This window comes from Plutella xylostella, chromosome 3, assembly GCF_932276165.1.
Source record: "Plutella xylostella chromosome 3, ilPluXylo3.1, whole genome shotgun sequence".
NCBI classification, from domain to species: Eukaryota; Metazoa; Arthropoda; class Insecta; order Lepidoptera; family Plutellidae; genus Plutella; species Plutella xylostella.
Window position 1 is genome coordinate 5,159,324 of NC_063983.1, and position 21,741 is coordinate 5,181,064.

The following is a 21,741-nucleotide window of genomic DNA, read 5'->3' on the forward strand; positions in this document are numbered from 1 at the left end:
GCACAGTAATAAGGTGTAAGGTTTGTAAATAAAACGAAGTGTGTTTTAGTAGCCACAAATATCATGGCACGTTTATTTTTCTCCACTACATGGCTTCTAAACGAATCTGACTGATTTGTATTTCACATAATTATTTTTTCTGAATAGAGCTCAGCGATATGAGCAATAAAAGATAATTTTACAATGTATATTAAGTTCAGATTTATACATTTCTTTCATAAAATAAAATAAACTCTGTAATTTGATCTTTTCAATATAAATCGCTATGCACTGAAAAGAAATAATAATATTCGCTTTGTTAGTTTCGCTAATTAGATATTGATGATGAGACTATAATAAAGAGTACATTTAAAAAATCACATTAAAGCATATACATAATGCTGACTACATAAACACTCTTACAGCCTCGTTGTGCACACCAATGAAAGGACTACCTTCAAACAAACGATCAACAACAAACAATATAAATGAATGATTAAGTTGTTCAAACCCACATACACCGACCTAGACAATAACCGCACCCTACAAACAATATCACAATGACGTCAGACTAAAATAACCAACAATGCCAAGGAGGCCGTAAGAGCTGATTCCACGTGCAGTTAAATACACCACAGTTAACAAATCTAAACTTATGTAAAATATAAACTAGCCTAAAAATTTTAACAATAAAAAAGGTTTAAACTGATATATTGGTCATCAAAACTCTGAAGAGCTATAACTAAATGACGAACATACCAAAACCCAGCACATGCCATGATGTTTGCTTAGAGAAATTTTAGTAAAAAAAATCCAATTTAAGGATGTAAAATACGTCGAAACCTTTTTGGTTAAGGGAGTGGCTTAGAGCCATTAGTAAAAATTTTCTTAATAAGGTATAATATATTACTATAAATTGTAAAAAATCAGTGACTTAGAAATAGCTCTCAGTATAAAAAAAAGTTAAAATCCTTAGGCTGTACTCTCGTAAATGATTACAATGTAAGCAACGTAATAAGTTGGCGAAGCGGTAGTTGTAACTACAGATACAATAAAACTAAATAAGTATGTACCTTAGACATTAAGATTACACAAGGCTCACTGTTATTTGCTCATAAATCTACCACAATCAAGTCTACCGTCGCGCGGCGCTAGTGCTGCCTCGATACAAGGGAAGTATACATTACATTCACGGGATAGGATATGTACGTTTCCTCAACTGAAAGTTCAAACAGGATCTATGAAAAGCTGTTGGTCCTTCTCCACAACCGCTCGGATGGTAACGTCTGGCGATCTACTACTTGAGTATTCTAACGTTGTGGACTCTTTAACGAAAATCAGTCTTTTCTACGGTTCAAATTAAATAGAGATACGAGAAATATTAAATAATAGTTATACATTTTTATAATTACGTAAATTCAAAATGGATCATTCATGTTTTTTTTTTCTTAAAATATATAACTACCATCGTATGTAAAATAGACTGACAGCGAAGGCCCGCGTCACGGATCCACGGTGTACACCTATGTATTTTAAATAAATTGCTCTGATGGATTCCGTCCGCTGTTGGCCTGCACTGCCTCGGGCTCTATTCCTTTACGAGGAAATTGCCTGAGATTCCTCGACGACGGCCGCTGAGGTCTGTGGCAGCGAATACCTCGCAACGTGAATAGAACCTCATGTCCACGACTAGTACTAACTTGCGCAGAGTGACACCAGTCTCATAAACAAGAAACAAACGTTCAACGTAAATAAATGAAGTGAATAACAAATAAACTTCTAATTTCTATTAGACGAGAATCACCCTTGACAAATTATTAATAGAAGTTGATCACGATATACATAATGTTAACATATGTATGTATATGAAACTTTATATACCTAATTCACTAAGTTGGTGTTTCTATATCCATTAATATTAAGGTATCTATGGGTAATAAAACATTGAGAAGCACTTTCTAAAGCAGTGCTAACCAATGACATTAAGGTCTATTGTTATACTATGGTTTATATGTAAATTGAAAATGGTGGTTCCATCTACTCTCAGTAATGGTAGAAGAGCGGTTACATATTGTGTACTACTACTTGATTAACTCATACAAGTTCTAGTTTCCCTAAATAATACTGTTGTCAATGGCTTGGTAAGAAACTAACACTGATCTTTTAAAACTCGGTAAAACTTTTCAGATAATATAGTATTAATATATTCGAAATATAGGTATACTATCTACCTATTAGTAGCTCATTAAGGTCTCAACTAAATGCGATATATATATCTATATTATTATTATAGTTGTGTATTTCAATTGTTAATCTGAGAAATGATAATGAGATATTGGCCTATCCTCGTACATTCATTTAATTATGATTCAAATACAGAACTATCAAAATATAAAAAAATATTGAGGACTATCAAACGACTTTTTTATATTATGTATAATATTATGTACATCTACATGAATTTAGATTTTATCATACCCCAGTTAATAGTTTTGTTATAATATTTCTTAGTAGGTATAGTTCCAATTTTATTCAGTTCAACAATCAAATTAAATTTTCATTTCCATTTTTGATTAATTAATTCCTACCAATATTTACATTTTCATTTTCCGACCCAGCACATGGACACACACAACATGGAAATAAAATAATGTATGCAGTGTAGAAAACGTAACAGGAAATATAATACTTAAATAAAATAAGAAAAAAATTGTAACATTTAAAAATAACTAAGTAAATAAAGTATGCAGCCGTATTTTTGTACAAACATAGACATAAGCTTTCACAAACGAAATGAACCTTACAATATTTTATTTCCAACGCTACCCTGACCAGCAGACTTACCTAACTTACGCTACCACATCAGTTACATAGAAATGGCACCAATCTATCTTTGATATCATAATGGCAAACCATAAGGACCCCGCGGCGCACCGCAGCTGCTCGACGTAGCAGAGAGTTCATCTGTTAGTATTGGAAGACTACTGCACTATACTCTATATATAATTACTTGTACAAGAAAATACACATTCTCGATGACAATACAAAGATCATAAAGCAGTATTTCCATTCTACAACACTGTTTCATAAATATGTCGCCTTTAATATTACATACACTATTATATATTATTTATCGGAGATGAGAGGTAAATGAGGCGCTATTAATGGTGTTATTGGTAGATCCAACTTCATCAGCTATAATGATGAGTTGTGTGTCACTGTCGCTCATGAAGTTGGATATGAATTTGTATGTTAAAACCTATGATTGATATTGCCTAATGTCGCTATCCGCTAGAAGGCACACAAAGTTTAGTAAGAAGCTTCACCGCGCCGCCCGCGCCCCTCGCTCGCCCCGCGCGGGCCTGGGTCTACTCTGATCACATACATTGAACACCGAACAACATTTTATTCACTGAACGTAACACCATAAAAATATTGCCAAATTATGTTGCAACAGGCACTTCTCTGGATTACTCCAATATAGATCATATTAAAAGTTATTAATTTTGTGAAGCTATCAATATTGCCTCCATAGGACTCTGCAAGTTTAGCGTTTATTTTGTACTTATTGTTATTACTCATTATGACTTGTTTACCAACTCCTCGTAGCTATCTCAGTGATGAGGATGATCAGAGATATCCTAGGATCGGACTTTCAGAGTCCCCAACTTCCTTCATCAATATACCTTACTGGTAACAATACTATAAAATTATTGAATTCCATATACACTGACGATTTCTATAAAGTTAAAGCATTGCAATAAGATATTGTTACATTCTACACCTAATGAAGATGTGGTACATGATAATGGTGAACATTACAATTTAGAATTTCAAGTTGAAGATTTACCATTCCCGGTCCAAACTTTTACCACTATGCAAATTAGAATATGAGATCAAAATTTAGGCCTACAATCTATGATGAGACTAACGATTTATGAATGCCACCACTAAGCATATCATATGTGATGGTATCGATAAATCACAGCTTGGATATATAAATCACATGCGTGCCACCGCCTACAGCTACCGACTACGATGTCTCTGCGTCGCGCCGCTCGCCGAGGGATTCCTGAAGCGTAACGTAATAAATGCTCTCCACCTCCACACTCTTCCCATACAATATTACCGTTTACGTCATGGCGGAAGAACTTAACAGTGGGTAAATAAATAACTAGAAATAAAATATAAAAAAAACTTCTGTGCTTAGTCCATGCCAGCGAGCCCAGCGCCGAAGAGCTGTCCACCGCATTTGATTATATCAATTTTACTGCTTTGTTGATGGCTGCCATTGGGTTTTCATATTGCACATGTGGCCGCTTAGTCAACCAGCAGCTGTAAGAGAAACGTTAGTTGTTTACATCTGCTGTTGTTTAGATTGTATTGATGGATTTAGACGCGCATGCCAAGATTTGACGTTTTCCGTCGCTCTCGCTATCGAAGCCTCGCGACGTTAAACTTTTGTCTCGTCTTGGCGTGCGCGTCCTACACCCTGTGTTAGGCCTTCTACAGGGTGTTGCAAAAAGGGTATCCATAGTTACTAAGCCGAAACCTACGTGTGGAGCATGTTATACTTATCTAAACCCGAAAAATCAGAGTAATATTCTGAAATCAGAATAATATTAATTTTCCATAGAAACTTTGTTGGCCATGTGACTTTTTACTATGTAGAGAATGTTTTTTTTTGCGAATTTTGACATACTGATTCCGTTTTCGGGCATAGGTATAACATGCTGTACAAGTCGGTTTCGGCTTATAGAGAGAGAGATACCCTTTTTGCAACACTCTGTATAGTTAAGAGGGTACGTACCTCTGGCGATCAGTCGGCGAGGTGCATGGAGCCCGACATCTGCGGCTGCGGCGTGGGCGTGTGCGGCGGAGGGGGCGACGCTGGAACAAACGAATGGTTTACATTTCTATCAAGTTGAGATTAATATTTAAAATTGCATTTAATACACACGTCAAATAGAAAATGATTTGACATGGAAACTTTGTATTGTGACTTTTAACCATGAGGAGCTTTTTTATATATTATCCAAAAGTCGTGGAGCATAATTTCTTCAGAATGGCCTACTGAGGCCACTCCTTTCGTTTTACTATACCACTTTTGCACAATCATGTTAAGGTCGGCGCACTAAACTCTGCCAAATTCTCTTACCACCTATCCTGTTTGCCACCGACACGCTAAGCTTCTATAAGAAGAAGAGTAACAATAACACTCACAGATGGAGGCGATGGACTGCGGCGACATGGCGGACATCTTGCTGGAGTCCTGCATGGACACCTGCGTGCCCTGCGACGTCATGTAGCGGTTCACCATCGGGACGAAACTGGAAACAACAGTATTTATATACTAAAAAAAATCGCAAAGCCAAATTAAATTTGCTATGCTATGATTTTTGCTGCATCACTTGATCAAGTATATATAATTGAAATTTATGCATTATTACACCTAGGTAAATAGAGTACAAATTATTGCTATAGTGGCTTGGACATTCAAGTAGCCTATGGTTTTGATTTACTTACTATAACACATATTATGCGATAAGTCTACTTGTGTAGCTTTTCAGGAATGGCAAATATGAGATATATATTAATAGCTTCATGTGAAATGGATGGATGTATCCTGAGCTAGCTCTATACGACAGATGAAGCCCTAAATGAGTATCCAAGGAGAAAAGGCAACCTACTACTACTACTACCCCTTTTACCTTAAGTCACAAACGGCCGCGGAGTCGTAGTTCCCTCCTGCGTTGTTGGCGGCGACGCTGCCGAGGCCGCCGATGCTGTTGGCCGACACGTTGCTGTGCGTCTCGCCGCGGTGCACGCGGTTGTGGTGGCTGCGGGGGAATGGGGAGTTTATTGATACCGGGGTATGGTTGCGGTTGGGGTATGTTGTGTCATAAGAAAGAAGTAGCCCTTGCTGAACATATTAGGGGTTCTATTGTATTCTCTGTGGGGGTGTAAGTACCTGGCTCTCTCGAGTGGAACCTATCTGCATAATTATCCCGATGGTACTGCCTTCCAAAGTTTGGACCATTTTCCACCACGCTGGTCCACTGCGGATTGTTGGTGGGTTCACATTATCGAGGTTTCCTTACGATGTTTTCCTTCACCGTAAGAGTGATGGTATACATTGTATTAAATTCGAAGCACTCATTGGTACGTGTCAGCGCCGGGATGCGAACCCGCGTCTCTGGCTATTATTATTATTATTATACCACGTAAGGTAAATATAGTCCACTCACCGTATGAGATAGCTGTCCCTCACGAAGGTGCGTCCGCACACGCTGCACTCGTAGCACGAGCCGGCCGTGTGCGTGCGGATGTGAAGCGCGAACTGCGACTTGGACGTGAACGTCATCGAGCAGCGGTCGCAGTTGAGAGGCTTGTCGGCTACGTGCGACCATCTGACAACGGTATAAAGGTTATATTGTAATTCTATTCTGATTTATTTATTATAGATACACCAACAGCATATATATTATTACAGTTTTAAAAGATACGTTGAAAGTAGGTCTTAAATCTATTTCGGGATGTAGTATGGTCAGCCGCATAAATAGCTATACTTTGGTACCTTGTCAAACTCACAGACCTTCAATGTTCGAATGAATGAATATTTGAATATGCAGTTTGTGAATTACAAATAAATTGGTACTAATGAAGCTACTACCTGCATAGTAATAAAAAAATGTATTTCGGTGTAATTTAACATACCTGTGTGCTGTCACATAACTCTTCACTGCAAATCTTTTCTGGCATATATCACACGCGTATGGACGTTCACCTGAAAAAATAGGTACAGCGTATGAGTATGCATGCAAGTAAAGTATAAATAAGTATGATAGAACTACGAAACACTACCACTACTGAAAGGTATACATATTATTACATTAAATGAATGCGAGCTATGAATTATTAAGATAATGAATCTAAACTAATGAAATAAAGCAACTTATGTTAGAAAGACGGCAAGATGCAATTAGACAGGTAGTCTGAAATCATATAACAATTTTAATTTATTATATTTATAAAATGACAGTGAATGATGATGTAGCGAATGAGATATGGTGAGAACAAAATTGTCGGTGCCACATCATAGGTTTAGAATATCAAGAAATTCCAAAAAATGTTACCGAATGTTATACCTGCTAACGCAGATTGCCGTCTTCCAAAATCATCTTATATGCTTAGTTTAGCGTAGAACTGGAGCTTGATTAAGTACTTATTTACATTTACAATTATAAATCAAATTTCATCAAACATGCCTCTTAAAAACCAGCGTGCATTTAAAGTTTGTCTTGAAAGATTATATTTATATATTTTCCAATGTAGTATTCAGAGAGATGCCACTTTATAAATCCCGTGAAATCACAGAGACATGGAAAAGTTGCAACGTCATGCTCAAGAGAACAAAACCAAGCCCAGCCCCCGCCCGTACCGGTGTGTATGCGCTTGTGTATGTTGAGCGTGGACTTCTGCGTGAACCGCTTGTAACAGACGTCGCACTCGAAGGGGCGCTCGCCGGTGTGCGTTCGCATGTGGATCTCGAGGTACGGCTTGCAGGTGAACGCCGCCGGGCACTCCATGCACTGGTAGGGACGCCCTTGCACTGCCGTGCGCAGTTATGCATCAGTCACGAGTTGTGGGAGTTTTTTTTTGGTAAATGTAAAAGGGGGATGCTACTTTGGTATTATGTTGTAAGGACTTAAAACTAACGTGTGGCACCGACAACTTTAGCTGGGATGATTCGATCAGAAATAGTTATTGATGATATAGGCAATAACAGCAGAATAACACTATAGATACGTAATTTGATCATACTTATAAATTGAAATAAAACGCAAGCATTGCGACTGACCTGTGTGCGTTCGTTTGTGAATGTTGAGTGTAGACTTTTGCGCGAATCTCTTGAGACAGACGTCGCACTGGTAGGGGCGCTCGCCGGTGTGCGTGCGGTTGTGGATCTCCAGGTACTGCTTGCAGGTGAAGGCCGCGGGGCACTGCAGACACTGGAACGGCCGGCCCTGGACTGTGACGGAAGAGCGGTTAGTGCTTGCCGTGCCCTACCTCCCTCATCCACGCATCACTCAGTAGTAGCCCACATATCATCCGTCCCTGTCGCTCGCCACGTACCTGAGTGCGTCCGCTTGTGGATGTTGAGGCTGGACTTCTGCGTGAAGCGCTTGAGGCAGATGTCGCACTGGTAGGGGCGCTCGCCGGTGTGCGTGCGCGTGTGTATCTCCAGGTACTGCTTGCAGGTGAAGGCCGCGGGGCACGACAGGCACTGGAACGGTCTGCCCTGGACTGCCGCCCAACACACACATTATAGAGGCGGCGGACGCGCGGCGCTACTCGCCGGCTAGCGGCGGAGCGGGCGCCGACCCCCGCCCGCCGCTACACTAGTACAGGGCGACGGGGCGGGTCGCGAGGGGCGGGCGGGGGCGACGACCGCTCCGCGAGGAGACGACACCCACCTGTGTGCGTCCTCTTATGTATATTGAGGCTGGACTTCTGCGTGAAGCGCTTGAGGCACGCGTCGCATTGGTACGGCCGCTCGCCTGCGTGCGAGGGAGAGGGCGGTATGGGCGCTGCCACTGCGCCCAGTGCACACACAAAAGCGAGTAACGCACGTCGCCGACGCCCGCGTGCCAATCTCGCGACCCGCCCGAACGAACCCCAATTTAGACGCTCGAGGCCGGGCTGTCCCGGCCACGAGCCGCTAGGAAGCGTCATCATTACGGCGATTGCATTACCGCTTTTGTGAACACATTAATATTCACAAAGAAAATGATGAAGTATAAAATGACACAGATATAAAATGTTATGTAAACTTGGCAAAGATGAAAGATGGTCGCAACTATTCTCTTTTTAGTATCTAATGTTTAGTGCAGAAACTGATATAATATGTTAAAGCGCGAATGTTGAGTTAACGAAATGAGATGTTAGTCGGAAGCTACGAGTGGTGAAGCTTGAATCGAACCGAAGAATCGCAAAATGAACGGGTTAGGCGAGCAACGGAAAATGGGAGTGAAGCATGACGCTAAAAGAAAGAATGGCTAAGTGGCGTGAGGCGACGAGTCAGTAAAGATTGCACTAGACGAAGTCAAGGGGTACTCGGTAATAATATATGTGGGCTACTAACCCGTATGTATTTTTTCGTGCAAATTGAGCGCGCACTTCTGCGTGAAGGACTTGAGGCAGACGGTGCACTGGAAGGGCCGCTCGCCTGCCGGGACGGGGACAGAGAAACAAAACAAAACCACGATGGACAAATAATTCATTACACGCTAACACGCTAGCTAGCCACTACTCAACATCTCGCTAAATTCTTTATTTGTCCATCTAGAACGTTCCCTAAGTTACACTTAACGCAATCTCACAACGTACACATGCTTTAACGGTTTGTGAATAGTTTTTGAGCGCGTGCCACCTAGTAATGTTAGACTGGATCATTCTACAAGTTATTTTCTATTCGGTCTATAAAATCATAAGTAAACACCTCCCAATCGCTAACCGTATGTTACTGTCACACAAAGTGTTTGGGAGCCCTTAAAACTATTCACAAAACACAGGTATCAGAGTCACAAGTGAGTGTTATAGTTGAGGCTATAAGACTTGAGTTGTGGCTGAGAGACCGTAATGAGAGTAAGAAGCTATGTAAATGAGAGAGACCCACCAGTATGTATACGCTTATGAGTGCCAAGGCTGGACTTCTGCGTGAACCGCTTGTCACATATGTCGCACTGATAGGGGCGCACTTTGTTGATCAGCGATTGGATGTGCTCCTCTAGAAATACCAACAAAATTCAGCTACAACATAAGTTCTGATACAATCGTCCATAGTGCCTAGTATCGTGTGGACTAAAAAATAAAATAAATTAAAATCATAAATTGTCTACTTAAAGGAGTTTAGGGCAAAATGCCTACCAGTGTGTATTTTCCCATGTCGGCCCAGGCTGGACTTCTGAGTGAAGCGCATATAACAGATGTGGCACTGGTACGGCCGCACTTTCTCTAACAGGGCCCGTCTGTGCTCCTCTACAACGTATACAGTCAGATATAGCTCGCTGCGAGAGCGCACAACACTTAAACGATAAATCCTAGCCTCACTCTGCACTCACACACACATTCAGGGGGAGGTAGTAAGTACGTCCGGCTACACCGACACTTCTCATACGAGCTAGAAGGCAACTAGGGACCCACCGGTATGTATCTTGCCGTGTCGGCCCAAACTTGACTTCTGGGTGAATCGCACATAGCACACGTGGCACTGGTAGGGCCGTTCCTTAGCCAGCAACGCGCGCCTGTGCTCCTCTGAACGAAACCATCGGCATAGTCAGATTAGGGCTTTACAATACAGCTAATAGTGAATGGTGCCGGTCGGATAAGTAGAGTGAGTAAGAGTATTGGTGAAGAGGATGGGAGGTAGATGCGGCTTGGTGCTAGGAGTAGGACCCACCCGTGTGTGTTTTCTTGTGTCGGTTGAGGCTGGAGCTCTGCGTGAAGCGCATGAGGCAGAGCTCGCACTGGTAGGGGCGGTCCTTCACCATCAAGGCGCGCATGTGCTCATCTAGAAGCGACGTCGGTCCGGTTACTGCGGCTGAGGGCGCGCAGCGGACGCCGCCGCCTCCGCTGCGCGCCCCCCCCTCCCCCTGTTTCTACATCAACAACATTCCTCACGCCCTGACCGCTGCCTGACTGGCGCTTAGACACAACTCAAAAACTATTCACAATTTGGGTTAGGCATATGCATTGGTAACTCTATATTTGATTGAACGGAGCAGTGTCATGTACAAAATTCAAGTATGCACTACGGTGCACAGGTATTATGCACTCATAAAATAACATCTTTACTTGTTATAATCAATATATTTCTCATAATCCTACACTGTTTAAAAAAGGGGAGTGGGTTGCTTTTCTAAGTACCAGTAAATAATGAATAGAACAGTCGAAATTAAAATAACAGTAGGTACTTGTAATTTACACATTATACAATTCAGGAAAAAATAAAGGTTATATTTTGAACAAAAATGGTCAAAGGTTCAGGGCGTTAAAACAAGGCATATCTTTGGATGTAAGGCCTATGTTGATGTTTTTTTGCAAAGTAAAATGTGTAAATATGAAATTAAATTCTTCATTATTATTGTTTTTATAGAAAACAGGAGGAGGTTTTTGGTCGAGTTCAAATATAATCAAATGTATATAAGAAATCCCTAAAAATTCATTGCTTGATATCTCAATTAAAATGTAAGAATGTAACTTCCATATAAAACTAAACATAACTTTTTGAATGACTAAGAAACCTCCATCCTTGTAAAAGTAAAAAATAAAACAAAAAGGTTTGAATGATAATTTTTTAGTAGATATTTAGATTCTCTTAATGCTAGCCTAAAAAGCGGGGTCATATGGAAATTACATTAAAACAAAATCGTAGGATTGGCTCAATAGTACAAAATGTAAAATTAGAGATAAGAATAACACAGCACAGTATACTCTAATAAAAATCGGTTGGTATGAAATGGTTATTGAGAACAAGATAAAAATAAAACTGGGAATCGACGGAGCCTGTCTGATAACTGTGATAACATACTATTATTTTTTTAAATTAGTTAAAAGGTATAAAATATTTAAATAAATCAAACATAAAAATGCATACATAATGTATAACGCATTATATCAGAAAAATATACTTTGATTATACCTGAAGAGTATAAATATGTATAACATTAATTAAGAAAAAGTAGAACATTAATTAAGTGTAAGTAAAAAAATATATAAGGCTTGCAAACTCAACATTCATCTACAGGCCCGGTCTATTCCCGTCACACCACTCCACTTCATCCCAGCTGTGACTTACCAGTGTGTACGCGTTTGTGCGTGTTGAGGCTGGACTTCTGCGTGAAGCGCTTGAGGCAGAGGTCGCACTGGAACGGGCGCTCGCCGGTGTGCGTGCGCATGTGCACTTCGAGGTACGGCTTGCGACAGAACGCCGCGTCGCACACCTGAAGGTGAAAGGGTTGTGAGTAGGGACCAAAGATGAATGAACCGTGCAGTTGTGCGATTGGAGCAAACAGGAACGAATGGTGAGGTCGATGGTAAAATATGTAATTTAAAATTCGCATGGTTGGGTTGTGTTTGCGTAGTAGAAATTGAGTAGCATTACAAGATAAAATTTTGGAGTAAGTTTGAGTAGCCAAGTTGCAAGTCCTGAATTTGGGCAGTTCACTGATATAATGTAACCCTGAATGTATGTAGCAAGTAGGTAAAGTAGTCCATATTCGAAAATCGAGTTAGAATAAGAATTCTATAAGGATGAAGGCTAAGTTATAATTTATTAACAGTATTTATTACTTACAGTGCACTGAAATGGTTTGTTTCCAGAGTGTAGCTTCATATGGACGTAGTATGAAGAGGCTGATGAGAGGACTTTACCGCAAACCTGTGGGTGTAAAATTATACATTTTATTCTTTGTACTTAGATGTGTAATCTCAGTCAACTGTAAAGAAGAATTGCTAAGTCATCATCCATTGTCGGACTGAGGTTTCACCCAAGGAGTGCAAAATCCTCAGTCTTCCTCATCCATCCACTACCAGCTGCCTTTCTAAGCCCTTGTGGTATTGTCATTCATTTTGCACATCCAGTACCCGAGAATCAATTGCATAACCGTCAGAGTTACACCAGTTATTAAAATATCTTACCTTACAGGCTTGCGGCTTGGATCGCGGCGTGGATTGAGACCCGTTCGTGACCTCCATCTTTGTTTGTACTGAGCCCATGTCCACGCCCATGCCCTGATACAAAAAATAATATGTTATAAGTGCAATAAGTATACATCTAATTGGAAAAACTATTCTTATAAATTGTATAAGATGATAGATTATTTGAATGTTTTATCTTTGGGAAATATAGGCTACTTTATATCCCTGGAATAAATTGAAAAAACAAAAAAAAACTTTTGAGTTGAAATGGTAAAAGGACATACCTATTGATCTACTTTGCCATAAATATTTATTTATTTACCTGAGAGCATTGCCTGCCATCCATGTCCATATCAACCCCTTCGTCGTCCATTCCTTTGAAGCTCAGCTGCATAAAGAGAAATAAAAGTATATTAACAATACAAAAGAGTTGGTTATAATACTTGAGTCTATTAAATCTTTGTTGTCTAATTATAAGCAATAATAAAAATTGTTTCAGAAGAATAATGTCACTGAAAAACTTTAATGGCTATGATCTACTGAGGTATCAACACCCAGGTTAGAAAGAAACTCAGAAAACTTCACACTCAGTGCAGTGCTTCTACAAAGCAGTGAGAAAGTCCCAAATGATTTCCCGCACCTGTCAGGCATAAATGTAACCATTGCATACATCCCCTAAATCCCCTTACAGTCTAAACTCCTCACCTCATCATCATGCTGCATATCCTGTTGCTGGTGCAGCATGTCCTGGTGCGGGTGCGCGAGGCTGTCCTTGGAGTCCTCGGGGTGCTGGCCGAGCCCCAGCAGGTGCGACTCCGAGCGCACCAGCGAGCCGCCCCCGTGGACACCCCCATGGCTGTAGAAGCTGTGGAGTTGGAGGTGTAGGGTTATGTGGGGAGATTGGAGTGTACTTTTATTGGATAGGTAGTCAGGTGAAGTTGTAAATTACACAAATACATGGATGGATTGAGGATTATTGAATAAATAGATATAAAACTTTACTTATTTTTAGATTTCGCTAACATCTACCAACCATTGTTCAAAATATATAGGAAAAAGCTAGCTAGCAAGCTCATGGGTGTAGGGAATAACTTATAAATTTAAACGATAACGCATAGATGCACATTGAACATTATGGCTGAGTGTTAGTATTTGAGACACTTAGCACACATTTAACATTTTGTAGTTAGCATATTTTACACATCATATGTCTAGCCTTGAATTACTAATGAACTGTGATCTCTATGCTTAAAATTATTCTCTGTAAGAAAATGAAATTATTCAATGTGATGCATTACATCAGGAAGGCAGCTATGACAATTTAAATGACCTATTACTTTTGCAATGAATATGTAAATATATATTTTAATCAGTTTTTTTAGTTAGCAGATTTTACACTCGATAATTACAACTCATCAGCTGATCTATTAGACCTATTTCTAGTTGAATGATCAAATCAGCTACTGAATAACGCTAATCTTTGACTTAAATTTACTACACCTAAAAATAAATATCTTTGAGCTCCAAAGACAAGGTCTGACTGAGAGCGTATTCACATCACATCATAAAGATGGTGCAATGACCTACCTAAAGTAATGGGCACTTGTACATGAATGACATGTCCAATGTAAGGGTGCAATTTTATTGTACAGTATACTACATAAAGTATATCGTGAAATCTAAAAAAAATGCTGTATTCACTGCACAATTCACATCAATCTTATCTCCTGCAAATTTTAATGATTCCTCACCTTTTTCTCTTCTTAATTGTATCAGCAACAAACACTAGAGCTGAACTAGGGTCTATTATCATCATGGTAAAAGGATTACCCAGTCAGAATAGTTCTCAGTTACTGCCTGCCAACGGTTCTCGGAATACATCACTACGGCTGTCTCCCTATATGGTCCTCACCTCATGGGCTCGGCCTTGATCTGCTGCTCGAACATGGAGATGGTGGCGAGCAGGTCGCCGGGGGGCGGCACCGGGACTCCTACGCCCCGCGCCACACCCCCGACGCCCCAGTGCGCCGGGAAACTAATCGCGCCGCTCCAACGCACCCATTCTCAAGCCCCACCTGGGAAATACATTGTCTATGGTTTAAAGCTCGCAGAAGAGATCTCTTATAAATACAATACTATTTGGCTGCTAAGATTGTTTGTTATGTTAATACTATGTATGAGAAGGATAAGACTTGACTGATAGACAATACATTAAGATTTGATCAGGCAAGCCATGAGCATTGTCAGCTCACCTCATAGTACATAACTCTGCAGCTTAAAACCTTAACGGCTTATAAAGGTAATTATTTTATCAAGAAAATAGGGAAAACTAGATATGTGCATGATCGCTATTGCAGGTTACAAAAAACAAAAATATAACTTTTAAACACTATTATCAGGATGACCCATTCATACACCAGACATTATCGATTATTAGATGTGTCTGATTTGCCAGAATGTGTCAGGTTAATGTTGTCTTTATTCTTAATTAACAACAAAAGTTTGAGTGACCAAATATATAAATGCAATATTGATGTATACAATAATGAGTTAGGTTTTATTTATGAAACTTATAAGATTCCTTTTACCCATTTTCTTACTAGATTCAATGGATTATCAAAAGTAAGTATGTAAATATCTTATTCCCAATTTATGTGAAAACTACAACAAAAAATGGGATCTCAGCTGTTCCAACTGCTGATAATTACATGAAATTAATAGTTAAACATTAGTACAGAAATTTCAAATGCATAAATAGAAAGTTACATATAATACACTTGAATAAACAAAGAAAGCATTATTAATAGTGATGGAAGCAAAATTTTACATAATGCACATAAATCAATACTGATGTGCCATCTCCATAATCTCGTTACATATGCACTGTAAATGCATATGATTTCATTTTATGCATACAGGCCATTGACTGCTCACCCTGATTGAAGTCATAGCTTGCACATAATATATAACAATGTAGGTGCATACAGCCAGACTATACATTACACCTATGTACAGAACTACAAGCTTATCATATCAGTCTGCTTGATATATTATGTATTTGGTTATATCTAAATAAGAACTGTATATCTATGGATTTGTACATATTACTACAGTCAACATACAAAAGGCAAGGACAAACATAAACAAATGACGAAAAGTGAAATGCATTTTAGGAAATAATGGCGGAAGCTCACCCGAGTCTCCACCCAGCCTCCCCCTCGGCCGAGCCCATCAATAAAATGGCCAATTCGTTATTGAATTTTGTCCCCAAGTCTCGAGCAGAGGCTGCGCGGAGCCGGTCGCTCGTCAAATATCAATTAGGTGACCGCTAATATGATAATGTAAACAAAACACACACTAAAATACACTTTACCGCTTATTCTACAGAGTTATGTCACACACAATATCCTAAATACAGACGATAGATAGTTCGCGGTTTGATAGGTAATTTATGTCCGTAAACAAAAACAAAATTCTACTGACAATAGTATGCGGATTTAAGTAGCGATTCCGCAGAACTTATCAGAATTATTACTCTTTATTTCGCTTAGGAATTACTTAGAGATTTTATTAAGGTAATGTTTGATTCCAATTCGATAAAAATAATCAAGTTAGACCATCAAAAAAACACAATATTTACTCACATTAGTCAAGAAACACTTATTACACAACGCGTTTAGGGAATCACATAAATTAAAACACTAATTACACAATTTTGTTAAGATTGGCCATTCGAATTATGTTTTTCTTTAGACACCGACATAAAATGGCTGCTACCTCATTGTTCTGCGCGTTCGTTCGTGCGCATAGAAGCCGCGAACGCTTGGGACCGACTTCTCCACCAATTAAAATTATGGCGCGAAATTTAAGGCTGATTTGCCATAAAATTAATTACTTGTTAATAATTAACAAATTATTGGTCTCGTTTCTTTAAGTACTTTAGACCTCAAATAGACTGCTAAGGCCTTTAGTTTTTATTAAATTTTACTATGATAGGTAGGTAAATACATAAATAATAAATTAGATTCTAAAATAAAACGGTATTGACTATATTATTACTAAGTTACTTACTAATTTCATAATAAGCACTAATACTATGAGGACATTCAGTTTTTCATTAAATTATACTCTTTTCTCTGGGGTGGAAGTGCCTAGATCTGGCTAACTCGAATAGAGTCTTTGTTCATATCCAGTTAAGGTCTAAACTAGACCGTCTTTCAACCAATCCCATTTAAATGTACGGGTTCGAGTTTCCTCACGATGTTTTCCTTCACAGAGGAGCAATAGTAGACCTATGCACAAAGACTTTGTACACGCATTCCATACACTCCATAATATATCACAACCGGGATTTAAATATGCCGTGAGAAGCGGACGCTTGACCGAACTAGGATCACGGACCACGGCTCCGTAGGCTATGTTATTACTTATTCAGATTAATTTCTTTTAAATTTTGTATAGCTAACATAATAAACATAACAGCTACTTACCTACAGGTGAAAAAAAATATGTAAAGTTACCTCTTTTTCTTTTTAAATACATACATCATACATACCGGTCAAAATCATAACCCTCCCTTTTGCTTCGCCGTAGTCAGGTAAAAAAAGGAATATTTCCTGTTATGTAGTTAATGACTAGAAGATTTATAGGTAAGTACTTCCACTCCAGGGGCCATAATTAATAATGCCTGTATAGAAAATAAAGTTGTGCTACAAGCAAGAATAAACATAAGAAAAAATCTGGTACCTACTCTACTGATAGCAAAATACCGATAGGCGTTAGTCTACCTATAAGATGCACGGTAACGGATTGAGGTGGCGTTACTAGAACATCACTATTCTGCCACAGATTACAAAACACGAAATCGTTGACGTTGTCAAATTGACTTTTTAGTTTGAGATTTGTCTGTTGTCTATGGTTTCTTTTGAAAAGTTGTAGCCATGGCGGTGGGTGTTTTGTGATTTTGTGTAAAATAATCCAATGAAATCTGCTAAATAATCTATATTTGTGTTAAAAGAAACATTGCTAATGAACACGGGATACTTAAGTTATTCGATAATTGCCAAATTTATTTTCTCTGACCAAGATATCTCGTCTCAAAATAATATAACCTGACTTGCCGAATCTATTCATTCTTGAAATTTTAGTGAAACAGTGAACATGTGAAAGGAACTTCAGTAAAATAATGGAAACTCTTATTTTCAGCGTGTACCACCACCAGCGGTGAAGAAAGATAAGAAGAAGGAGAAGAAAGAAAAGAAGGCACCTAAAGACAACTCCAAAAATGTTATGCGAAACCTGCATATCAGGAAATTGTGCCTGAACATCTGTGTGGGAGAGTCTGGTGACAGGCTTACACGAGCGGCGAAGGTAAACTTAACTTTCAAAAGTGTAGCTTGTGTTGTTAATGTTGTTTTGTATGATGTGTTTATTGAGGTTATGTTAAGACAGCACAAATTGTTCGAGTTTCACATAACATTGTGTGTTTCTTTGTAAATTTGTGCAATAATAACATTTTGATTAGCAACTTCTAAGCACTTATTTTGTAGTACTCAGAATTTTATTCAAAATAACATATTAATTTCCCATACAAACAAACCTGACTTAAGACTCACAAGTACACACTTTCTTTAGTTTTATTTATTTGTTTTATTAAGACAAACAGTTACAATTACTTGTATCTATTATTTATGCTCATGTAAATTTCCTCAGGTGTTGGAACAGCTGACTGGCCAACAGCCCGTCTTCTCAAAGGCCCGCTACACTGTCAGGTCTTTCGGTATCCGTCGTAATGAGAAGATTGCTGTCCATTGCACAGTCCGTGGAGCCAAGGCTGAGGAAATCCTCGAGAGGGGTCTTAAAGTAAGCAAATCCTTTTTTTACTTATAAACTATGTGCATGTAAATGGCATGAATTCTTTTTAAGTTTCACATTATGTGTGTGATTACTTTCTGAATTTATGCTAGAGCAATATTTCTCAATTGCAACATTTAAACACTAATTATTTACTGTTTAGATTACTCGATGAAATTACATTTATTTCTATATTATTCACAAATGTTATCCTATTATTATCTTTTAACTTAAAAGTGGTCTACTAAAAAGTTCTTCCTAAACATCACAAACTCCTTCTATGTATAAGTTTGTTTCAAATTAGTGTGAACACACAAGCAAAAGCTTTCAATCCTTATTGAATTTAAACCTCTTATGAATGCAATTTATGCATAATTTTAGTGAACTTTTTTTGATTATTATTGTGATGGTTTCAGGTACGAGAATACGAGTTGAGGCGTGACAACTTCTCAGCCACCGGTAACTTTGGCTTTGGTATCCAGGAACACATTGACTTGGGTATCAAATACGACCCCGCCATCGGTATCTACGGTCTTGACTTCTACGTCGTACTTGGCAGGCCAGGTGAGATTTATGGCTTTCTCAAAATATTATTATAATCCCTGATCAAAACCAAATATCCATAGGATAAGGTATTATTTTAGTGGATTTTTTTTACAGTAAGTACAGATTAAATTATAGATTTTGTTATCAGTATCAATCTCATGAATATCCAAGTTACACAAAAACTTGTTAAGTATTTTAAATACCTGTATGTCAGAATACCACAATGTTGGATTCATAATGCCTGAATAATGTTTCTGCACATTTGTTCAAGGGTGTAGATTTTCAATAACCACACTCTGTAAATTATGTGCAACATTAAACTAATTCTAGAGAGAATTTACTTTATCATTGGCATATTCTCATACAGATTTAGGTACAAGTTATTAAATTACATCTCATTTAATGACAAAATAGACTATTGTGTTTCCATACATAATCACGATACGACTTCGTACCACTCTATCACTCTCCCCCATTGGAACACCTGCAACTCCTGCAAGTTAGAAAGAGACGTTTTTACGATGCCACGTCGAATCATGTTTATATGTGAGAGCCCTAAAGCATTGCGCGTCAATGTTATCATTTTTGCTTTGTATAAATTAATAATGGGTGTTAATATAAATTCCAGGTTTCAACGTAGCCCACAGAAGACGCAAGACTGGCAAGGTTGGGTTCCCCCACCGCCTGACCAAGGAGGATGCTATGAAGTGGTTCCAACAGAAATACGATGGTATCATCCTTAACAGCAAAGCCAAGTAAACATAAGTAAATATAAAACATCTTAACACATTGCAGAATTTTATTTATCGATCCTTTCTCTTTAGAATCCTCTAAGCATAATATAGTAGGGTAGTCTAGGCGACACTCTAGTCAAAGAAAGATAATGTGATTTGTGGCATATTGGTAACTCTGAATTTTCCACAACCACTGGATTTGATTTCCGGGTGGGGCAATAAAAGCTGTCCCCCTATTACATTAGGGTGTAAAAATAGAAATACACAATATAAGAGTTCATTTACCCCTGCTACACCGCAAGGGAGCATTGCAAACAAAAATACATTATTCTTACAAAGTTTATTATAATAATTGCATTGGAAATAAATTGATACTATGATGTCATTATTCTAACAATGGGTACAGTTCCCCAAAATTGATAATGCACATAGAAATCTTCGTCATTGTTCGGCAACGGTCGTATTCCCGAGCGTTAGAAAACTATTATGTATTTAGAGTGGTTAAGTGCATTTTCTTCATGAAATTTTAGTAGAATTATGTAATTGGTGCTAAAAGAGATAATTGATTTATCAGTAACGAAATTTGATTCGATAATTCATAATATTCCATAATATTAAAATTTACTTCGAAAATGTTACAGTAGGTACTTTTCAAGTGTCTTACTGAAGCTGATGTAAAGATGGATGAAAGAAGGTTTGAATAACACAAGGTTTATATTATAAGGAGAAATGGATTTCAAACACAGGTTTATATAAAAAAATTGAAATCTCAGTTCAAAAGTATTTACAGCACTGATTATTTCACATTAATAAAAATGTTTACATTAAAATCTCAGTTCAAAAGTATTTACAGCGCTGATCATTCACAATAATATTACAATTACAAACTTGGTCTTTTGGGTGTGGCTTTATTGGCAAAGTGAAGTCTATCAATGTGACGCATATTTTATTCTTAAATGTGCATCGTCAAAAATAATTATTAAAGTTGAAATTAAATTCACATTTGAAAAAAATAACAAGAACGATGTGTAATTGCAGCTCTTTATAATTCCACAAAAGTAATATTGATCTTGACCTTGAGACCCTTGACTGATCGGTGACAGCCACCGACTGCCCAAATTGTTTTCGATTATGTGTCACATGATATTGACTACTATTTCTTTCGAACAAGGATCAAAATGCAAGTGCTTTGTTTAAGGCACTGATTCGGGTGTTTCCGGGAATACGACAGTTTGCGAAGATTTGCATGCGCATTATTATAGTGCCACAATCTTATCTGTTCCGGTGGCGACATCGCTGTGATCGAATCCAGTGTTGCTTTCGATTAAATTTTGCCTATTTCTGGTTTAAACGACAATGCATTTCTGCTATTACCTATTGTAATAATTAGGTACATTCATAAGTATAGTACTGTAGATAAATCAAAATATAGGGTCGATAGTAAATGAAAGTGGATATATATCAAACGACATTTGTTTCAGTGTAGTTCTGATTATGTTCTGCTCCTGATATAGGAGATTAAATCTAGATTACAATGGTATAGGTAATATATGTGGGTCGTGGGAATAACGAGATAGATAGACTTAAAAAAAACAATTAATTAAGTATTATTATTATTATTATTATTGAACACTTTATTTTACATTTTCTAAAGTAACAAGAAACAATAGCATACAATTAAAATAAATTCAGACAGTGTGCAAAGGCTAATACATCATCATCATCATCTTGACCCATCACGTCCCCACTGCTGGGGCACGGGTCTCCTTCCAAAGGCTAATTGCCAAAAAGCAATTTCTTTCAGCCAACTCTTGATTGGTTGGGAAAACAATGACATGTCATAAATCATCATTATTTCGTCTAAAACGCTGCAGGTGCGCGAAATTCTTCTTGGTATACTGCCTAAGATTTAAAGTATCATGTCATG

At 38.2% G+C, this 21,741-nt stretch overlaps 2 protein-coding genes across 24 annotated transcripts; one reads left to right on the forward strand and one right to left on the reverse strand.

Annotated features, from left to right (window-relative positions):
- Positions 1 to 41: 41 nt before the first annotated feature.
- On the reverse strand, positions 42 to 16,493 carry LOC105394928 (zinc finger protein OZF). 23 transcript variants are annotated; one of them, XM_038116792.2, is made up of 22 exons: positions 16,326 to 16,493; positions 14,594 to 14,756; positions 13,387 to 13,546; positions 13,004 to 13,069; positions 12,682 to 12,774; positions 12,338 to 12,421; positions 11,840 to 11,984; positions 10,442 to 10,552; positions 10,186 to 10,296; positions 9,910 to 10,020; positions 9,659 to 9,769; positions 9,125 to 9,208; positions 8,457 to 8,540; positions 8,116 to 8,286; positions 7,841 to 8,011; positions 7,421 to 7,591; positions 6,697 to 6,766; positions 6,228 to 6,389; positions 5,691 to 5,819; positions 5,203 to 5,309; positions 4,790 to 4,869; positions 42 to 4,314 (listed from the first exon to the last, which is right to left on the reverse strand). In XM_038116792.2, exons 2-21 carry the CDS (start codon positions 14,626 to 14,628, stop codon positions 4,799 to 4,801), a joined length of 2,247 nt encoding a protein of 748 aa, XP_037972720.1. In that variant the 5' UTR covers positions 14,629 to 14,756; positions 16,326 to 16,493; the 3' UTR covers positions 42 to 4,314; positions 4,790 to 4,798. The 23 variants fall into 23 exon arrangements, with proteins under 23 accessions (XP_037972720.1, XP_048478314.1, XP_037972724.1 ...); XM_048622357.1 differs by lacking the exon at positions 16,326 to 16,493 and adding an exon at positions 15,876 to 16,250; XM_038116796.2 differs by lacking the exon at positions 10,442 to 10,552.
- Positions 16,494 to 17,487: 994 nt separating this feature from the next.
- LOC105380107 (60S ribosomal protein L11) lies at positions 17,488 to 19,869 on the forward strand. Its single transcript, XM_038117171.2, has 5 exons — positions 17,488 to 17,627; positions 17,887 to 18,051; positions 18,394 to 18,543; positions 18,951 to 19,098; positions 19,709 to 19,869. Exons 1-5 carry the CDS (start codon positions 17,622 to 17,624, stop codon positions 19,837 to 19,839), a joined length of 600 nt encoding a protein of 199 aa, XP_037973099.1. The 5' UTR covers positions 17,488 to 17,621; the 3' UTR covers positions 19,840 to 19,869.
- The last annotated feature ends 1,872 nt before the right edge of the window (positions 19,870 to 21,741 follow it).